This window comes from Myotis myotis, unplaced genomic scaffold, assembly GCF_014108235.1.
Source record: "Myotis myotis isolate mMyoMyo1 unplaced genomic scaffold, mMyoMyo1.p scaffold_m19_p_1, whole genome shotgun sequence".
In the NCBI taxonomy this organism is placed as follows: domain Eukaryota; kingdom Metazoa; phylum Chordata; class Mammalia; order Chiroptera; family Vespertilionidae; genus Myotis; species Myotis myotis.
The window spans coordinates 1,575,456-1,591,718 of NW_023416313.1; the positions used below are offsets into that span (position 1 = coordinate 1,575,456).

Sequence of the window (16,263 nt, forward strand, 5' to 3'; positions counted from 1 at the left end):
ATGCCTCCACGGTGGCTGCCTCATCAGTCCTCCAGCTTAGCTTGTCCACGCTCGCGCTCAGCTTCCCCTCCAGGCGGGCCCCAGAGTATCTCGTGGGCGTGGGACTGGGTCCATGACCGTGTCCGTGACCTTTCTGTAACCTCCTAGACCTGGCACCACTCTCCACCCGAGAGCTGCCTCGACACCATCCCCCACCCTGGTCTCCTAGGGCCCCTCAAGCGCACAGCGTCTCCGCCCCTAGCTGTCCCTGGCCCGCCGGCCGGGGCAGACTCTCAGATGAGCCTGTGCTGACTGCCAGCCCCTCTCCTGAGTGTCAGCCGCTCCTCTGCATCACCCCCCACGTGAGAGTAAGTGCAACTCACAGAACAACTCACTCCCTGGGCCTTGGGTTGTTGGCTGGCAATGCCTGTGCCTGTGCGGTTCCACACGCAGCTCATCCTCACGGGGAGGTGGGGAGGGGCCCGGCCGGGGAGGGGAGGTGTGGGTTCTGTGCCCATGGCACAGCTCACAGGCCGACCTCCGACCTCCGAGGGCATCCCTCCTCCTCTGCACCCTCCCCTCTGCTCCGGGCCCACAGCACCTTCTCCACTCGTGTGCAGGGCCGCTCTGCGGGGCAAGGTGGAGGGAGGCACCACATGGTGACCCGGCCCTCACTGCCAACCTCGGGCCCAGCAGGGTGAGGTTAAGCCGGGGCTCAACTGCATCCCCCTTTCAAATCCAAGGTGGTCGCTGTCACAGCTTTGGCAAGTGACACTGGAGGAAGGGAGAGTGAGGGCTCTCGCAGAGCCATGGCATTGGCAGAGCTTTGGTGAATTCACCTTTTCCTTCTCAGAAAGGCAGTGCAGCCTCATTGCCCATTTTCAAACACGTTTGCTCGGTAGTGGAGATGGACTCACGGCGATGTGTAACTGCTGCGTGAGGAGGGGTCTGACCAGAACCCTCTGTTTTGGTTGAATGCATCGCATTCCTTATGGTTCGCTTGGGAGCGTAAAAACGCCGCCCGAGACCACAGTGTGGCTCCCAGCGCGGAGCACAGAGTCTGGGCGCCAGGCGGATGGAGCGCGCTCTGGAAGCCGACTCCGTGTCCGCCACGACGCCTCCGGCACGTTCCTGCCGCTGCTCCGGGGGTTGGAAGAGTGATCAGGAACTGCTTGTGTTGTGGGGTTGTTTCCAAGCAAACAGAAGTTCAGCAGTAGTGAGACCAGTGACCACACACCTCTGAGAAGTGACGTGCTAACATTTGGGCATGCTTTGTCTGAAGCATGGAGGTCACAGTAGAAGTCCCTGGGGCCCTCCTGTGTCCATTCCTCACTCCCCCCCAGGCCCTACCTGCAAGCAGGTGTGTGTCCTTCCGCCGCGGGGGCCAGCACCCGGCCCCTGGGAGAGCCTCGTGACGGCGCAGGAGCTGGAGGCGAGAGCCCGCGGGCTGCCTCAGGAAGCCCTGCGCTGTGACTTGGGCCATTTTCTGTTGCACTATAACGAGGACGTGACTAAAATAACAAATACTGTTTTATATGCTTGAAGCTTTTTCCCAAAGAACTTTCACATTGGTCTGGAAAGTTTCGCAGATTCACTCTCCAGAGAATATGCTGAGGGAAAGCTGAAAATCGGATTGGCCAAAATATAATTTAGGAGAAAGGTCTAGAGCAGACCCTGAGGTTGGGGAGGGCTCAGCAGCTTTTCTCAAGGCCTCTACCTGAGTAGCTTGTATGCAAATTAGGGATACTCCCCCACCCCCAAGTAGATGCCCTGTGAAAGGTGAAGGATGTGCCTCTGGGCGTACCACTTGGAAGAGAGCTTTAAGGTTTTCTATTTACTGCAGGTGTCAGCATTTCAATTATGACGAGTCTGGGGTTGGTTCTCTTTGTATCTGTGCTGTTTGGGTTTGTTGAGGTCAGATATTGTTCACCCTCCTGCCTTGGGGACTTTAATTACCAATTAAACTATTTGAATTTTTCCTACGGCCATTGAGGTCTGTTCACCTTCAGTCCTTTCCCCTCCATACGCTTCATGTGTCGTGATTTATCTTGCTCGTTAAATGCTTCTGCATGTCTAATACGCTCTCGCTTCTGTCCTGTGAGCTATTCATTTCAGTGAGTGTGTTCTCTCTGGCAGTGGCTTTTGGCTTTTATAGCCCTTCGCTCTCTCATTGTGTTCATGCTTTCCTTTAAACCCTCGAGCATGTTTACAGCATCTCTGAGTGTCTTCAGGTTCCCATCTTTCCTATTGACTGATCTTTCTCCTGGTTCGAGTCATATTTCTCTGCATCTTCCCATGTCTAGTGATTGTTAAGTGGGGGCCGGGTTTGGTTGTCTTCCTTTGCAGGGGATGGAGGTTTGTTTAAATAGGAATTACGTTACTTGTGGGTGGGCTTGATGCGCTTGAGGCTTGTTTTGGGGCTTCATTTGGGCAAGTTGAATGTGGCTTCACTGAAGGCTGGTTTAGCGCCATTATTTAGGACAGGGGTCCTCAAACTTTTTAAACAGGGCCAGTTCACTGTCCCTCAGACCGTTGGAGGGCCGGACTATAGTTTAAAAAAAAACAAACTAGGAACAAATTCCTATGCACACTGCACATATCTTATTTTGAAGTAAAAAAACAAAACGGGAACAAATACAATATTTGTATTTGCATGTGGCCCGCGGGCCATAGTTTGAGGACCCCTGATTTAGGAACACATGTGGGCCTCCTTTGAAGGCCAGGTGTCCAACAAGAACTGGTGGTGCCCCTGGCAGGTGCTGGGCGCTCGATCTCCGGGTGCACCTCCTTAACCTCTTTGCCTTCAGGAATCGGAATCTTGCAGTGACTGCTCTGACTTGTAAGGACTGTTGCTTCGGACCCTTCCCCAGTTTTCTGGTAACATATGGCAGGAGAAGGCATGCCCGGTCACTCCATCATGGCTGGATGCGGGATCCTTGTGGCACAGATTTCCCCTCCAATGTCGGATGTGGTCTGTAAAATTAACAACAGCTCCAGCCGGTTCAGCTCAGCGGATGGGACATCGGCCTGCGGACTGAATGGTCCCAGGTTCGATTCCGGTCTAGGGCATATGCCTGGGTTGCGGCTTGATCCCCAGTAAGGAGCGTGCAGGAGGCAGCCAATTGATGACTCTCTCTCATCATTGATGTTTCTCTCTCCCTCTCCCTCTTCCTTCCTCTCTGAAGTCAATAAAAATATATTTTAAAAAATTTAAGAACAAAACTCAGGCCATCACCCTTCCTTGCACAAAGGACATCAGTGGTTTCCCATTACCTGTGGGTGAAATGCCCTCATGCCCAGGGGGAGCGGGCTGTTGTACCTGTCCTGCCCCTGGTGCATGTAGCCCGCCTCGGCATTGGGCACATGGGAGCTGTCAGTGACTGAGCTGATTACCCCACGGTCCCGTGTGAGTGCGGCGCCTGGTCAGCTGGGCCTGCAAGCTGAGCCTGGGGAGATAGGAGGGGCCGGAGAACCGGGAGAGCAGCCGGGGAGCCGGAAAGCTGAGGGAGAACCACAGTGTCCATGAGCAGAGTGTGGAGTCCAAAAGGTTGCAGGTTCAAGCCTCAGAGATGAGAGGGAACCCAAACCCCCCTGAGCTTCCACCGGCACCTGCGGGGACGGCGGGAAGGAGGCAGGGGAAGAAACGGATCGTGGGTAGTCCCCGCGCTGCGTGGGCCTGGGCCCTTGGGGGGGCTCGCTCCGTTTGAGGTGGAGACGGTGGGTAGATGTCGGGCAGCAGGAAAGGGTTGGGCAGGAAGCGTGCAGCTGGGAATTAGCGGTCTGTCATGCGTTTGAGGTCTTGGTAGATCTGACTACCAGGTCACGCAGAAAGGAGGGTCTCCATCGGGGGAGGCGGGTTGGAGAGGGGCCATGAGGTGGTGGAACATGCGGTGGCTCTGGGATCAACTGTCCAGGTTTAAACCCCAGCTCTGGTCCGGCTGCCGCCTCAGTTCTCTCACCTGCAAAGCGGGGCCCAGGCACCTTGCAGCGTGGCTGAGGGCCACCTGCTTAGCATTGATGCCTCAGAGCAGCGCCTCGCACAGCAGAGCTGATGAGTGGCAGCTGCCGCGTTAGTGGGACTCTTGTACTTCTCTCCAGTGCAGCCGGCCTGGGCGTGGACACCATTGCCTGGAGGGAGTGGGCAGAGACAGAGCTGGGACAGGTCCGAAGGCAGTTACAGATCCGGAGGAGAGAAAGCCGCAGAGGAGACAGACTCCCCACTTAGATGGTTAAAAATTCAGTTTCAAGCCCTGGCCAGCTTGGTTCAGTGGATAGAGGGTCGGCCCGTGGACTGAAGGGTCCTGGGTTTGATTCTGGTCAAGGACACTTTGCTGAGCGCTGCCTCTCCAGCCCCATCCTGGAGGGAAGGTGCCTGTGGCCTGGTCTCTACCCTCAGGGTCTCCATGCAGGCCCATGTGGGGTGCCCTCCCTGGCTTGGGGGAGCTTCAGCACCATTTGAGTCTTCCTCATGGAGCTCGCACTGGGGGCCTTGGGCTTCTGCATGCAGTGTCCTCTAGACAGGGACAGGCCACAGCTGGGCCACACTTCCTGTGTGGCCCTTAGCACAGATGAAAGAATGTCTTCATGCCCTGGTCGGGTGGCTCAGTAGGTTGGAGCGTCGTCCCATACACCAAAAGGTTGCGGGTTCAAGCCTCAGTCAGCATGCATGCAGGGGGCAACCGATCCATGTGTCTCTCTCACATAGTTGTTTCTCTCTCCTTCTCTCTAAAACCAATAAAAGTGAACGCTTCATAAAGCGTATGTATTTATTTGTTGAGATGAAATACATTAATTCCACACAGAAATTACTTGGGAAGTGGATCATGTAAACTTTTGTCACTGCAATCCGCACGCGAAGGGGGTGTGTGACCAGGGCTTGGAAAATGCCCTGTCTCCTCGGCAAGGCCAGAGGCTCCTGTGGTCCGGCTGCGGGTGGAGTCGGGAGCTCTGAGCCTGTAGCCCGGACACCAGTGTGACAGGCGACAGGATTCACACGCGTCCGTCTCTCCCACCTCCCACACGAGCCCTTTGCAGTTGCCGCCCTGCCCACTTGCGGGCTGTGAGCTCCCCGTTTCCCATCTGCCTGGCATTTCGCGCTCCAGAAGCCGCGTCCTGTCTGGCAGGAGGTGGGCTGGGCTGGGCTCTGCCTCGGACAGGCTTGCTCCACTCCCCAAGCTCACTCGGGAGGCTCGGTTCCGGTCCCCGCCCACAGCTACTCGGGCCTCGGCGGTCTGCAGAGTGCACTGCACTGCACTGAGGGTCCCGGAGAGCCTGAGGCCCTTACCTTCTCTCCCGGGCTGTGAAATCTGCCTGGGGGGCCAGACTAGGTGAGCCCATGACCTGTGATGCCGGGGGGAAGTGCCAGCCCTGCCACTGACTACTCTCAGGCAGGTCATGGTCTTCAGACCTCCACCACTTCATCTGTAAAATGGGCTGATGGATTAGATCACTAGTTTAGGCTCCATTCTGAGGAGGTGCTGTGGGATCCAATTATCAGTAGGGCCCCGGGCTGCACTGGGGGAAGGTCCGTCCCACCTGTCCTTGTCTGAATCCTGGGGTGGTGGTCATCTGGGCTCGGGGGTGGCGGGGGAAAGGTGATAGATCGCGTGGGCTTGGATATCCTTGTGTCTGGGTTTTCTCATCGGGGGACAAACTAACATTTGCAGGGATTGGGGCAAGAAAAAAGGCTTTTGCCGAAACCGGTTTGGCTCAGTGGATAGAGCGTCGGCCTGCGGACTGAAGGGTCCCAGGTTCGATTCCGGTCAAGGGCATGTGCCTGGGTTGCGGGCATATCCCCAGTGGGGGATGTGCAGGAGGCAGCTGATCGGTGTTTCTCTCTCATCGATGTTTCTAGCTCTCTATCTCTCTCCCTTCCTCTCTGTGAAAAATCAATAAAATATATTAAAAAAAAAAAAAAGAAAAAAAGAAAAAAGGCTTTTAAAGAGACGTGACCATTGAGTGATCCTGAATTCGATCCTGGACTGGCAGGAAATAGCTAGAAAAGACATTATTGATGGAATTGGAGTATGGACTGTGTTATGTTTCCCAGTTTTGATAGCTGTACTGTGGTCATGGAAGAGAATGTCTGTGCACTTAGGAAATACACACTGAAGTATTTAGGGGCAAAGAGGTTTGCTGTCTCCAAGGTAATTCAGATAGTTGGGAGAAAGTTATGTGTGTGAGTGGGTGTGTGCATGTGTATGCATGTGTGTGTAAGTGTGCATTAGTGTGTGCACATGTGTGTGAGTGTGCATGCACATGTGAGTGTGAGCGTGAATGTGAGTGTGTTTAAGGGTATGAATATGCGTGTGTGCGAGTATGCATGCATGTATATCAGTGTGTGTGTGTAAATGTGGCTGAGTGTGTGCATGAGTGTGAGAGTGCACACACATGAGTGAGAGTGTGAGTGTATGTGCATGAGTGTGCGCATGCGTGAGTGTGTGTGTGTGTATGCATGAGTGTGTGTGTGTGTGAGAGCATGTGCGTGAGTGTGTGTGTGCGAGAGCATATGCGTGAGTGAGTGTGTGAGTGTGTGATCATGTGCGTGAGTGAGTGTGTGTGTGAGTGTGAGTCTTAGGGGAAGGAATGGGAAGAAGGGAGTGAGGGGAGAGACAGGAGACTGATATGGTAAACAGGGCAATAGGTAGAGGTGAGCTGGCTGCAAGGTGTGTAGGCGTTCCTTCTGCTATTCTCAGTAAGCTTTCTGCAGGTTTGAAATGACATCAAATAATAAGTTGTTCCAAACAGATGGCCCGTGGAAAAGGGGCGATCCTCGTGCGAGGGAAGGTTTCCCAGGCACCTGCCCATCCCCGGGTCATTTAGCTCTTCCAGGAGCTCTGCCTGCTGGTTCCACAGGCATTCACATCTGCACTGCTCTGTCCTCACGACCACGAGGTAACAGAGGCTAGAGGGCCTGCGACAAGGGCAGAAACTGGCACTCCGCTGCTCCCGCTCCACAACCTCGCCGGGGCGTGGTCCTGTGCTGCAGGGACTGAGGTCAAAGGGCATTGAGAGGAAGGTAACAACTGAGGCCATGCTTCATCTTCAGGCCATTTCCCAGAGTCGTTTTCTGGACAGTGTTGAGGTTGAGGAAGTACCTTTTTCCAGGGCCGTCACCCAGTTGTGGTTGTTTGCATCGCAGTGGCCGCCCTGCCAGTCCCCAGCCCCGCCAGTCCCCGCCACAAGGGTGCAGCAGCACCTCCAAAGCCATGTGGCCTGTGCTAAGGCTCCTTGCCCTTGTGCAGCTCCGTGGTGCAGCTGCATAGGGCCAAATGCTTCTCCCACCACCATGCAGTCTCTGATGATCACTCACCATGAAAAAGATCCGTTTCATGTCTGTGAAGTGAAAAGTGTTTAGATTGAAAATCCATAGGGAGATAAGAGTTTGCACCCTTATCTGTATATATAAAAGGCTAAGCAACTGCCTGACTGGTAGCTATGATGCGCAATGACCACCAGGGGCAGACGCTCCAACTGGTAGCTATGACGTGCACTGACCACCAGGGGGCAGATGCTCAATGCAGGAGCTGCCGAGCTGCGGTGACTTGGCAGCAGCGGTTCTCAGGTGACGCACCCTGGAACCAGAGAGGATGGGGCCCGATTCAAGAACCGCTCTCTCACAATCCAGAAACCCACGGGGGATGTCAGAGAGCCAGTTTGGCCCAATCCCCGCAGACCAAGCCGAGGGACCCCACCTGCCAGAGGGACCCTGCTCATTCTGCAGACGCCCTTTGAGCTGTGGTGCCGCCCCAGGTGCAGCTAGCTGGGAGGGACCCTGGGAGGTTGGCTCTAGGGCATGTCTGGCTTGTTTTGCCCAGTCCTGCCTCACCGGCCACCTTCTAAGTAATTTCCTTTCAATGTGCACGAATCCGTGCACCGGGGCACTAGGACATGTTATAAGAAGCTACAAGTACTTTTTCCTTCCCACTGTAAGAGCCAGTTACCGAGGCAGAGCCGTGCACCAAAGCTCAGCCGCTTTGTCTGGGGCCTGTGGCTCCGGTGCGGCGTCTGCACCACGCTGGGCTGTAAATAATTCAGCCCGCTGCAGCGCAGGCTAAGGCCGTGAATTATACATGTGCCCATACTGCTGTGTGCTCAGGGCACTATTGGTTTCCCTCCGGAGCTGCAGGCAGGGAGCCGCCTTTGTCCGCCTGCCTTTGCGTCGCTGGAGAAAGCGCACTAATTTCCTCCTTGGGGAGCAAGCTAAGGAACAATGTCTCTGTGTGTGGCCCGAGCCTTTGCCCGGGGCCCTGGGGGCTGTGCCGGCTGAGCCTGGTATGGATTCAGAGGGGTGGTTTGCAGTGAATGGTTGGAAGTATTTGGTTAAATGGCATCACAGTGGCTCTTATCAGCTCTACCCAGGTAAAGTCCTCGCGGTCTGTGCGCCTTGTGGTTGGCGGGGGCAGGCTGGCTTGTTCGGCCTCCAGGTATGTGTGTGGGGCGGAGTCGGCGGGCAGAGGCGGCTGGCAGCCCGGAGGTGCCCGGGGGTCGGGAGGTAAACATTGGCTGTGCTTGACTCGAGGCGCTGGTCTGGGGGAGACGGTCTGGAGGGACAGGAGCGGGTAAAGCCCGTTGCAGGCCTCTGACATGAGTGCCTGCAGTACTGCTTGCACCAGGCAGCCCACAGGTGTGTCGGCCACTTAGAGGGGTGGTGTTTCCCGTTTCAGCAAATCTGAAATGGACTTTAGAAACCCAATCACCAGGAAAGCATTCTTCTGACTCAACTGGCCAATTGCAAGAAAAGGAAACCACAACAGTGACACCAAAAACCAGGAAATGCTCCCTTAAGCGACGCCGCTGGGTGGGTGGGTGGACTGTTCTAGGGGCGGTGCCTGTTTCCCACACACCTGACCCGAGGGAGCACAGGCAGCAGGGGGGCCTATGGGGACGCCCTCTCCTGGCCTTGGAGGTGGGGGCGAATCCTGGCCTTGGAAGGAAGTCCATTTCAGGTTCAAGGTCATCCTTCATAAATGTGTGCCATGTCCCATGTGTCAAGAGCAGGCCGAGAGCAGCCCAAGGGGTGCGCACTGGAGATTCAGCATTGGAGGTGGACATCCGAGACGAGGGGCCTTCCCTTGTGAGGCGAGGACGCAGGGAGTGCTGGGCTTTGTAACCCACGAGGGCAGCTCCCGCCTTACCCCCTGCCCGGGGCTCTCCGCCACCGCCTGGCTCTCCGGCCTGCAGCACCCGCCGCAGGAGTGCATGCGGAGGCCCCTGAGGGAAGGCGCTCTGTGGGCTGCTCTGTGCACCGGCCCTGTCTCAGGAGCCCTGGCTGCGCAGCGGGAGCGCTGGGGTGCGGCCTCGGGTGGTGTGGCCTGGCCTCCGTGTCACTGTCCGCTGTCTCAGCACCCCTGGTGTTTGAGTTGAGGCCCAGAAGCAGGCAGGAGGGTGTTCAGTCAGAAACAAAACAGTGGTGGGTATGTTTCCACAGCAGAGAATGGAGACTGGAAGGAGGAGCGGGAATGCTCCTGACCCTGTGGGTCAGCGGAGAGTGAGAGCGAGGACCCCGGGGTAGGGTGTGGGGGTGCCCTTCTCAGCAGAGCGGACAGTCTCTCCTCCATGTGGCCCTGTGTGCTGCTGGCACAGCAGCTCGTCCTCTAGGCCACTCTGCCTGTTGTGCTGTTGGAATCCAAGCACCTTTCATGTGAAATAACGGCTCCCACACTCTCAGCTGGCTTGCGGCTCTGCTACAGTTTGCAGTGTCTTCCTCCTGCCTCCCCGGCCCCGGCCCTGGCCCCTCACTGGCCTGCAGGGACAGAGCTCAGGGCTGCCCGCCTCGTGCGTGGGAAGAAGCGTCTCTTCTTGACCTTCCCTGTGTATCACTGTCCCCAGGGCCTCGTCCAGCACAGGGCCTGCACCGGCTCGCCTGTCCTGGAGGCTTCCCCACTTCCCCGAGGGCGGCTCACTGCTCACCCCTCAGGCCTCTTGTCAACCTCTATTGCCTCCAGGGAAGAACAGCTCATGACAGATGTGTTGGTGCTCATAATACGAGTGTTTTAAAAAGAGATCATTCATTTTGTGAGATCATCTTGTTTATCAACATAAAAGACACAGGCCCCTTTGCTCAGGGCCTGCTGAGGGCGATGTTGGCCGTCAGTAGGTGCAGAGTGGCTGGTCATTACATTCCCCTGTAGCTTATGGGGTAGAGCTGCACGTGTCTCCACAAGGGTAGAGCCACCGCGGCCCTTGCTGGTCACTGTCCATACTCTTCTCTGTGCTATTCTGATTTATGGAGCTGTTTCTTACTGACATGAAGGCCTTTTAAACATAAAGAAAATGAGTCCTTTGTGTGTGTGGTGTGTTATACATATTACCCTGGGATTTCTTTTTTGTCTTTTGACTTAGCTTATGGTGTTTTTTACAGAGATTTTATTTATTTAATTTTTTTATTGAGACACTAGAAGCCCAGTGCATGAATTCATGCACCAGTGGGATCCCTCGGCCTGGCCTGCTGGATCGGGCCAAAACCGGCTCTCCAACATCCCCCGAGGGGTCCCGGATTGCGAGAGGGTGCAGCCCAGCCCGAGGGACCCCACTGGTGCATGATCGGGGCCGGGGAGGGACATGGGAGGTTGACCAGCCAGGAAGGGACTACGGGAGGGCTCCAGGGCGTGTCCGGCCCGTCTCGCTCAGTCCCAATCGGCTGGACCCCAGCAGCAAGCTAACCCACCCGTCGGAGCGTCTACCCCCTGGTGGTCTGTACACATCATAGCGACTAGTTGACCGGTCAACTATCTGCCCCCTGGTGGTCTGTACACATCATAGCGACTGGTTGACCGGTCAACTATCTGCCCCCTGGTGGTCAGTGCACATCATAGCGAGCACTTGAGTGGCCTTAGCATATCATTAGCATATTACACTTCGATTGCTTGAACGGACGACCAGACACTTAGCATGTTAGGCTTTTATTATATAGGATCAGTGATGTACAGTGTTAGTTTCAGGTGTACTATAATGATTTGGTGTGTATACATTGTGAAGTGATCACCACAATAAGTCTAGTTAAAGTCTATCACCTCACATGGTTACAGAAACCTTTCTTGTGATGAGAACTTTTTTTTAAATTTATTGATTTGAGAGAGAGAAATATGACTTTGTTGTTCCACTTTTTTATGCGTTCATTGGTTGCTTTGTGTGTGTTTTTTGTTAATCCTCACCTGAGGATATTTTTTCCATTGATTATTAGCGAGAGTGTAAGGTCTGGGGAGAGACAGAGAGAGGAACATCATTGTAAGAGAGACACATCGATTTGTTGTCTCAACCTGGGCCAGGGATTGAGATTGCAACCGAGGTACATGCCCTTGACCAGAATCGAACCCACCACCCTTCAATCCATGGGTCGACATTCTATCCACTGAGCAAAACTGGCCAGGGCCATTGGTCGCTTCTTGTATGTGCCCTGATCGGGGATTGAACCTGTAACCTTGGAGTATCGGGACGATGCTCCAGCCAACTGGGATACCCGGCCAGGGCCATGAAGAGAACTCTTCCGATCTATTCTCTTAGCAACTTTCAAACACACAACGCAGTGTTGCTAACTCCAGTCCCCATGCTGCTCATTAAGTTCGCAGCACGCGTTCCTTTTATACCTGGAAGTTTCCACCTTGCCCTCCCCCATGCCACCACCTGCACCACCTCTGCTGCCCACCGGCCTGGTACCGTCGAATCACTGTTCTCTTATGGCTCCGGGCTTGTGTCGTGAGGCTCCTCGTCAGCTACTTCAAGATGTGACTGGTTTTTCCTCGTGCTTCTTAATTTCATGGTGACACGTCTTTGGTCAGTGGCATTGGCTTCCGTGTGTTGGAGGGATCGGTGGCCTGTTTTTCAGAGGCTCTCCGGCTGGGCCTGCACCGCTGACTGAGCGACCCGCTGAGCTCTGTCCAGTGATGGGTGTTTCTGCACCTGCGTCCCCAGCCGAGGACCAGCGGCGACTTGGCTACTGTCCGGGAGGGCAGGCCCTGCTCATCCCTTGTTCTGTTTTGTTCTCCAGGGTTTCAGGCTTGGTTTTCCACATGAACCTTCACACTCAGTGTGTCTAGTTCTCATCAGCATCTGTTGGGAAGTGCGTTGGGGTGTATGTTAATTAGGGAGCATTAATGTCATGGTGTTGAGCCCTCGATGCTCCAGTTACTGGACAGACATCAAACTCAGAGCTGGGCCCCATCTAGGACCCCAGCCCTACTGAGAGAGAGAGAGAGAGAGAGAGAGAGAAAACACGCGTGTGTGAGAGTGCACATGAGAGTATTTCCTACAGCCTGTCAACGCACAAAGCATCCAAACCTGTAGAGAATTGTTATAAGAGTTTATTTGAGCTAAACTGACAGCATGCGCCAGGAGCAGATCCCAGATGCTCCGAGAATGAGTTGGCAGCTTGCTTGTGCGTTTGGAATCAGGAGGGGATGTGAGGAGATTACAGGAGGTGGGAGAGCGAGGGGATCGGATTACAGACGGGATCCTGCGCTGTTAGCTCTTCCCTCTTCCCAGTGGTTATGGCTTCAAGGAGGCATGTCACAGGTGTGTTACCTAGAAGCACAGAATTGGGCAGGGCTGGCTCCAGGCAGAGAAACCTTTTACTACAGAAGATAGAGACCTGGACGGGACCACCCACGCTGCCCTGCCCCTTGAGGGACTTAGGATCAGATCACCTGTGAGGTTACTTTTTGTAGGACCCCTTTTGGTCCACAGTTGGACACGTGGAATGGAGAGCTGCCCAGCTGGGGAAGGGTTGTGGCCAGGCATTTCCAGATGTTCTGTAGGCAGGAGGCCTGGCTGGGCCCCGGTCCTGCTGCGCACACCGGCCTGCTGGGCTGAGGGGCCTCAAGGGAAGAGTCAGTGACCTCTGGTCTCGCGCAGCTTCTGAGTGTGACTTGGGTTTTCTGTGGCAGATACAGGACCGGCTTACTCTCGCCCTGTCTCCTTCCCTGTGCAAATGCCTTCGGAGCCTTCAGGAGAAAGGGGCTCTAGTGAGCACTTGGATCCCAAGTGGCCAAATTCCTGGCCTTGCTTTCTGGCCCCGCAGGCTCACGCTCCAGGGTGCGGCGTCTGCGCCTGGCCGCCTCCGCAGCCCTCGGGCTCGGGGTTGCCTCTTGAGTTGTGGGCCTCACAGTCAGCATGTCTGTGGAGGGGGCTCATCTGAAGGCGAGGGTCCCTGCCGACCCATCAGGGGCTGTCGAGGCTTCACTCGCCCCACCCCTCACCAGCCTTCTCCGCGCTCCGGCCCTCGTCACTCATAAGACGCCTTCTAAGTGGTTGGCCTGGAGCTGGAGCCAATGAACTAGTGCACTTGACACCTCACCACGACCAGCGGGACGACGGGCTGCGCACTAGGACCAGGGCGGGCGGACGGAGAGCCACGCGGGAACACGCTGAATGAGCGCTGCTTCGTGGGTTTCCCGTCTCGGCTGTAGGACCTCGAAGGGCATGTCCCTCCGCCTGCCCACTGGCCTCCACCCCTTCTGCTCAGGTGTCACTGCCAGGCCTGCCCACGCGGGACTGGCACCCAGGCTGCTCACAGGAGGTGGCGAGGGTGCCGTGGGGCATCATTCGAGAGCTCACATGAAGGCAACGGGGCCACGGCTCTTCGTTCCCATTTGAATTCTCACTGCGCTGTACTACCCATCTGTCTGTTCTTCTGCCTTTAAAATACTTTCTAAGTTTATCCATCACAGTTGACACACAGTGTCATGTTAGTGTCATGTGTGCGCATGTGCTTAGGCAGTCGCTAGTGCTGTTTTGCAGGCAGCTCGGCAGCCAGCCTCCTGGGGCACACGTGGCGCTTGCTGCATCGGGTGGCCTGTACCCGAGCTGTCCCACCAACACGTGTGCTGAAACACCTCATCTGGACATGGTGCCTGGATGCTGCGCTCAGGCCCAGCCCAGGGCAGGAGTGCACACGTGTGAGTAGGCGGCGCCACAGGGCCCCGTCCTGCCCTCCATGCGCTCCTCACAGGCGCACTCCCTCGGGAGCCCCCGACGGACGGCCTTGTGGTTGTGGGCGCCTTCACTGCTGAGTGTGCGCCCTGCAGCCGCCGGTCCGTGCTCGGTCCGCTCGCCTAGAGCAGCACAGGGCCGTCCTGGGCGCCCGGTGCAGTGCCTGGTGCGGTGCCAGAGGAGACACTGGGGGGAGCCCAGGTTGCTGCCGCGGGCAGGATGGGGCCGCACCTGCAGTGGGTCTGTGCTGGTCCCGCAGAGCTGAACGGCGCTGACCTGAAGGACTGCGTGAGCAACCACAGCCTGAGCAGCAATGCCAGCCTCCCCAGCGTGCAGAGCTGCAGGCGCCTGCGCGAGAGGAGGGTCGCCAGCTGGGCCGTGTCCTTTGAGCGTCTCCTGCAGGACCCCCTGGGTGTGCGGTACTTCTCTGTGAGTAGGACGGGCGCGGGCTCAGCACCGGAGTCTTGTAAGGGCCCGGAAGGCAGCGCCGTGGGCGGGTCCTGCTGCCCAAGGGGTCTGGGCGCCGTGCTAGCGGCTGCCTTGCGGGGGCTAAGTTATGGGTAGGTGCTCCCAAGCCCACCTCTGAGAGGGAAGTGGGAAAGGTCGGAGTGAAGAGCAGTCCGCGGGGAGGCGGGCCCCGGGGATACTGACCCCACTTCTCCGAGCGCAGGTGGAAGTTCACTGACCATGTTTTTCTAGGATTTTCTAAGGAAGGAATTCAGTGAAGAAAACATTTTATTCTGGCAGGCCTGTGAATACTTTAATCATGTGCCCGCACACGACAAAAAAGAGGTACACATGCTCCTTCGTGCCCAGGGAGGGGTGGCCACGGGCAGGATTTCATGGGGGCACCCCGGGGCGGTGGAGAAGGTGTGAAAGCACCCTCACACGCTTCACACCTCTCAGAGTGGGCTTCTCGGGGCCGCTGTGGCATTTCCTTGTGCTGAGCACAGCCTGCGAAATGCCTTCCCGCAGCCGCGCCCCCGCGCAGTGTGGGGAGGGCGGCACGAGGCTTCCAGGCAGGAGGGTGGCACATGGACTTCCAGGCAGCCTGGGCCCCTCTCATCTAGTGAGGCCACGTGTCAGGCGTGACCCCAAGGCTGCACCAACCCAGCCCCATTTCACAGAGACCAGCACACACGGACCGGCACCTGGCGCCCCCAGTGGCGGTGCCGCCCAAGCCTGTGAGCCACGTACCAGTCATTGCCCATCGGGAAAGTTTAGAGAGGAGCCGAGTTGGTGATGGTCTCATGCTGGCCTGTACTTTGTTTATTCAACCAAGGAGTGCTTACTGCCCCGGGGACTGTCTCCATCCGGGACCTGGGGGAGCTGTGGTCTGCAGGTGGCTCGCACGCGTGTCCCAGCAGCTCTCCTACAGGAGCTGGGGGAGCTGTGGTCTGCACATGGCTCACACGCATGTCCCGGCAGCTCTCCTACAGGGCCCGGGAGATTTTCAGCACGTTCCTGTGCAGCAAGGCCACCACACCTGTCAACATTGACAGCCAGGCCCAGCTGGCAGACGACATTCTCAGCGCCCCACACCCCGACATGTTCAAGGAGCAGCAGCTCCAGGTGAGCCCGTGCCTCCGTTGCCGCGGGGACTCTGGCCAGGCTCGGGGAAGAGGGCTTGGGTCCCAGACAGCGAGCTCCCAAGTGCCACCAGGCGGGGAGGGGAGGAGCTGGTCAGCGAGCTGGGGAGGAAGGAACTGCCCTTCCCCGCTGGGCTCTGGTGTCGGGTGTGGCCAACCAGACCCCGGGTCTCAGGGGCGCCCACAGTGACCATCCAATCCCACTGCTGCGTGCGCGCCCATGGGAAATCACAGGCAGGGTGCTGCTCGCGCAGGACAGGGCAGAAGTAGGGTTACAGTGTGAGTAGGAGAGACGGTTTGTTCTCGCTCCGTTAGGTGTTTGTGTTGTGTAAACATACTCCTGCCCACCCTGTATGTAAGCTTGGTTTTTTCAGTTAGCGCATCCCTGTGGCAGCAAGTGTGCCTGCACCTCACGTTCTGTGGCCTCCGTTGTAGAGCACGTGTCCCACAGGCTTTCCAGAGTCCTGCTGTGGAGCCACAGGATCATTGGATAAAGAAGGGAGGCGTGGCCCACGCAGTCCTTGCTCCCTCCAGATGCCCACGGGTTTGGGTCATTCTTTTTTTTTTCTAAATATGTTTTTATTTCAAAGAGGAAGAGAGAGAGAAACATCAGTGATGAGAGAGCATCGTGGATCGGCTGCCTCCTGCACACCCCTTACTGGGGATCGAGCCTGGAACCCGGGCCTGTGCCCTGACCAGGAATTGAACCATGACCTCCTGGTCGATGCACAACCACCGAGCCTCACTGGCCAGGCTGGTTTGGGGC

General features: G+C 56.7%; 1 protein-coding gene across 6 annotated transcripts in view; it reads left to right on the forward strand.

The window, feature by feature from the left end:
• RGS12 (regulator of G protein signaling 12) overlaps window positions 1-16,263 on the forward strand; it is a 67,635-nt gene that overhangs the window by 33,888 nt on the left and 17,484 nt on the right. For all 6 annotated transcript variants that reach the window (XM_036327595.1, XM_036327604.1, XM_036327622.1 and 3 more), the window contains 3 exons: window positions 14,168-14,337; window positions 14,608-14,700; window positions 15,337-15,480. In XM_036327595.1, coding sequence (XP_036183488.1) covers window positions 14,168-14,337; window positions 14,608-14,700; window positions 15,337-15,480 — 407 coding nt within the window. The remainder of the gene's footprint in view (window positions 1-14,167; window positions 14,338-14,607; window positions 14,701-15,336; window positions 15,481-16,263) is intronic.